This window comes from Cyprinodon variegatus, unplaced genomic scaffold (assembly GCF_000732505.1).
Source record: "Cyprinodon variegatus isolate N-32 unplaced genomic scaffold, C_variegatus-1.0 Scaffold1416, whole genome shotgun sequence".
In the NCBI taxonomy this organism is placed as follows: domain Eukaryota; kingdom Metazoa; phylum Chordata; class Actinopteri; order Cyprinodontiformes; family Cyprinodontidae; genus Cyprinodon; species Cyprinodon variegatus.
Genome location: NW_015151869.1, coordinates 123344 through 127761, shown reverse-complemented (window position 1 = coordinate 127761; position 4418 = coordinate 123344). Strand labels below are relative to the sequence as shown.

Here is a 4418-nt window from a genome sequence, read left to right as displayed (position 1 = left end):
GCAAAGTTACCTCCAAATATTTTTTCATTAAAAATATTAAAATTAATCAAGAATTTTAAAAAAAAGATAGAAAACTTCTAATCTGAAAAAAAAAAAAAATAAAAAATTACTGATTAATCGATTTTTGATTCCATCGATGTTTGAATTCTAGTTAGATTTAACGAGACAATTCCAGAGAAACTCAGAGGAAGTTTTTTTGTGCTACGATGACAAAGCCTGTTTTAGAGTCTCTACACTTCAGTTAACGATTAATCGATTACTAAATCAGTTTACGATTATTTCAATATCGAATAATCCGATGAATTGTTTCAGTGCTATTTGAGTGAGCGAGTTAAGAGTCGCGCTAACATTGGTGCGCTAACATCGCTAGGCTAAACCAAAACCACCCTTAGCTACACTTTCATCAACGTTTGAATTCTACGTAGATTTAATGAAAATGCGACAATTCCTGAAAAACTCCGAAGAATTTTTTTGTGTTATGATGACAAAGCCTTTTTCAGAGTCTCTACACTTCAGTTACGATTAATCTATTACTCAATTAGTTTCGCGCTGCTCAGTGGCGCAGTGGGTAGCACTGCCAAACGCAGCAAGAATAAGAAGGTTCGATTCGTGGCCCGGGGTCTTTCTTCCTGGAGTTAGCATGTTCTCCCTGAGCATGGTGGGTTCTCTCTGGGTACTCCAGCTTCCTCCCACAGTCCAAAAACATGACTGTTAGGTTAATTGGCTTCTCTAAATTCTCCTTAGGTGTGAGTGCATGTATGAATGGTTGTTTGTCTCTGTGTCGCCCTGCGATGGACTGGAGACCTTTTCAGTCTCCGCCTCTCACCCATTGACAGCTGGAGATAGAAACCAGCACCCCTCATGACCCCACTTGGGATAAGCTTGCTATTAAATGGATGGATAAAGTAGTTAACCATTATTTCAATAATCGATTAATCCAAATAATTGTTTCAGCACTATTTGAGTGAGCGAGTTAGAGTTCAGTTATGAAAAGAGTAGCACTACGCTAACATCACTGGTTTGGACCGAAACCATCCTTAGCTACGCTTCCACCAACGGTTGAATTCTACGTAGATTTAATGGAAACGCGACAATTCCTCAGAAACTCCGAAGAAGTTTTTTTTTATATACAATGAGGCGTTTTTCTCCCCCGTCCGTATTGAAGTTTTTTAAATTTTGCAGAACAAAAATGGAAGCATTTTCTTTACATAATTTCTTTTAACCAGAAGTTGAATCAATCACGCTCCTTTTCTCACGTTAAAGTGCGGCGCACCGCTCTGGTTCTTAAGAAGCGGTTTCATTAAATCTGATTTCTACGGGGCCGATGTTGAAAGCCATGTCTCTGTTAACCTGTCGTGGTTTATGTTTTTAAAAAGTGTCTGATGGTATATAATACTTCTAGGAAGCATTTTGGTTGTTTTAGGAGTGTTAGGGTTAACCCAAATAGCACTACGATGCCCACTGATGTTTTAATGCAAGTTAGCATTATGCTAACTAAATTTTTTCTTTTATTTGCACGCGCCTCACTCACACTCCTTTTCTCATGCTAAGGTGGGGCGCACTGCTCAAATATATTAACAAGGAAGGCAGGGAGGGAGTTTAGATAAACTTCTCCAGTTTTAGATCAAGTATTGCAAAAATGAATGACTCTGATTTACTAAGTGAAATAAAGAAATATCTTAATTTTTCCACTTTTCCTCAGTAGCTAGCAGAATCTCCCTAAAACAGGAGCTTATATTCTTCCTTTTAAACCTTTACGAAGCTCTATGGGCCTTAGAAAACGTGCTTATTGCATCTTTTGCATAAAATCAATCTTAGCTAATGAGATTTTAAGCCCTTTCAGAATGCGCCACTCTGTGACTCAAAGCCAAAAAAGCTGCAGCTATTTGAGTTGCTAGCTGAATGTATGGAGACATGGCTAGCACTATGAACACGCGAAAATGTCTGCATGAAGACGCAGAGTAGCGCATCTCTGATCCTCCAAGTCTGAAGCTAAAGAAGCGGTTTCAGAACGGTCAATAAGTCGGATTTCTACGGGGCCGATGTTGAAAGCCATGTCTCTGTTAACCTGTCCGGGTTTAGGTTTTTATAAAGTGTTGGATGTCGTATAACACTTCTAGGAAGATTTTTGGTTGTTTTAGGCAGGAACAAATCTGAGGAAAACAACAAAAAAAAAACCACTAGCATGCCCATTGGATTTTTAATGCTAGTTAGCATCATGCTAACTAAATCTTCACATATGCAGCTCAGAATTAGCCACATGTGTCCGTGTTGAAGAAGGGGAAACCCTCATCATGCAGAGTTTTTGGAACTGGGATTTCAGCCCAGGTTGGTTTGAAGCTTTAGATCATCAATGATGATCCGATCAAAGTAAGACACGAAGGTATCATTTGAATGTTTTACACTGGAACATCGGGAAGCAGATGCGTAGATTGAATCGTAAACAGTGAATGTGTTACCCATCAGGTCCTTGGTAACAACCAGCCCTCCTGTTTGCTTCTGTGGCTTTTCTCCCTCAGCAACAAGACCTGGAAGATAAAAATCATTGGCTCAAGAACCTCGGTCCTATCCTGATCATCCGCCCTAAACCTGCCTAAAGAGTCCATCAGTGGGACGTGGAAGGCAGCGGGAGATTAAACAGGAAGTGGTGAATTTCATTCATTCTAAAATGGCCGCCTGATGTTTAGAAACAGAGGAAGGGGAAACTTGTTCAGACCTTTTCTGTCCACTTTGAAGTCGATGACGATGGGTTCCACCGTCCCCTCGCGGTTCCTCCCTAAGCCCTCGCCCGTCCTCCAGCCCATCTTCCTCATGAGGAACTCACCGACACCCCCCGACACCGGAGCCGCCCTTAGGAACTGGTCCTGTTCAGAGCAGACAGAGGAACGGGGTGAGAGAGTCGAGTCTGACCCGGTCCGGACTCCACATCTCGCTACCCTCATACAGTCATTTCCTGCTTTCCTTTTGGTCCTTATGCTATTTTGGTCTCATTCTCTGACTGTGGAGGTGGAAGAGCGGCTGGCAGCTGGACGGATAAAAACCGCCTCATTAAAGTGGAGAGCAGCTGCCATCGGCCTCAGAGTCCAGCTAAGGTCAGTCAGGACGTTCTGATGGACATAGACCCTCATTTGATGGTGACAGCTGGGTTATTCTGCAAAGCAAGCAGCTTCTCGGACGTTTCCCTCCCATCTGTCACGCCAAACTAGTTTCAGGCGTCAGAAAGACATCAAACCGCCGCGTCTTGTCCAACGTCTCTGTGTTCATTCAGATGCGATAAAGAGACGCTTCGTTTGCTGTGATGACTGAGACAGAAAAGGAGATTTAAGGTGTTTTAAAGGGAAAAGTCCACCTTAAACCTCCTTCATGCAGGCAGTTTATCAGGTTCCTTATTGCTCCCTCCCTCCTTCCAGCCTTTCTGGGATTCCTGCTGCTGTAATGATATCAGCCTTTTGATATTTTATGCAGGTTTTATAAACTTTTTTCTCAGGAAGAAATTGTAATCATCAGAGCTCTCTAAAGGGGGATATATACCGGGCGTTAGAGCGGCATGGGGGTTACGCCTGATATATGTGGGTTGGCTATACATGTAGGTTATGCGTGATATACACTTGCGTGATGGGGGCATAGGCTACGCACGCGCTAGCACAGTTTTTGCACGCTATGCTAAGGTTGGCGGTTAGATTTTATCCTGATCCAACCTGAGTCTCTAAGGGGGTGAAAGAGTGCATGCTGGGAAATCAGCTTGTATGATGAGCTTCGATGATCTGAGAAGTGGAATGCATGAAGCTCCACATGGAGGAGATGAGTCTCACCTTCTTGAGCCAGGCCTGCGGTCCGCTGGTGGACAGCTCCTCTGAGCTAAGAACCTGAGCTCCAGTAGAACCAGTGAACAGACCAGGAACGTTACTGGACTGAGCCCATGCGTCCACCTGTTGGGAAAACGTTAGCATTAGCTAAAATCTGCAGAGTTTAGCTAATTTATAAGAACGCTTCTCTACCTGCTCCTGCGCGCGGCTCAGCATACAAATGGCGCTGATGTCATAGGGGTTCTCAGCCAATCGCCTCTGAGCTTTGATTCGCTCCGTCACGGCCTGGGAGATGTCCACGGGCTGAGGAGAGAGGAGACCAAGGCTAAGTCCTGGTTGTTGATATTTCAGAACCAAACAGCTTCAAAACAGACATTTTCCTCTGAGTTTCAGAACCATGCTGACCGGAGGTGGCAGCCTCCCCCTGCTGTTAGCCCGCCATGCTAAACCGCTAAAATCTGAACTAAACTTAAGTCTTCCAAAGCGGACATGGGCTGAGAAAAGGTCTGGCACAGTTGGGCAGAGTTTTTAGCTATTTAATCTGTTTCTTTGATGATCCTTGATCATTAGATACGGTCACTGTTGAGAATAGGCAAAGCTAACAAGGTGGGC

The 4418-nt window shown here is 43.6% G+C and overlaps 1 protein-coding gene across 1 annotated transcript in view; it reads right to left on the bottom strand.

The window, feature by feature from the left end:
• LOC107103296 (protein SON-like) overlaps positions 1-4418 on the bottom strand; it is a 23436-nt gene that overhangs the window by 9034 nt on the left and 9984 nt on the right. The window contains exons 8-11 of the mRNA XM_015402947.1: positions 3999-4109; positions 3813-3929; positions 2717-2864; positions 2460-2528 (exon numbers count right to left, since the gene is read on the bottom strand). Coding sequence (XP_015258433.1) covers positions 2460-2528; positions 2717-2864; positions 3813-3929; positions 3999-4109 — 445 coding nt within the window. The remainder of the gene's footprint in view (positions 1-2459; positions 2529-2716; positions 2865-3812; positions 3930-3998; positions 4110-4418) is intronic.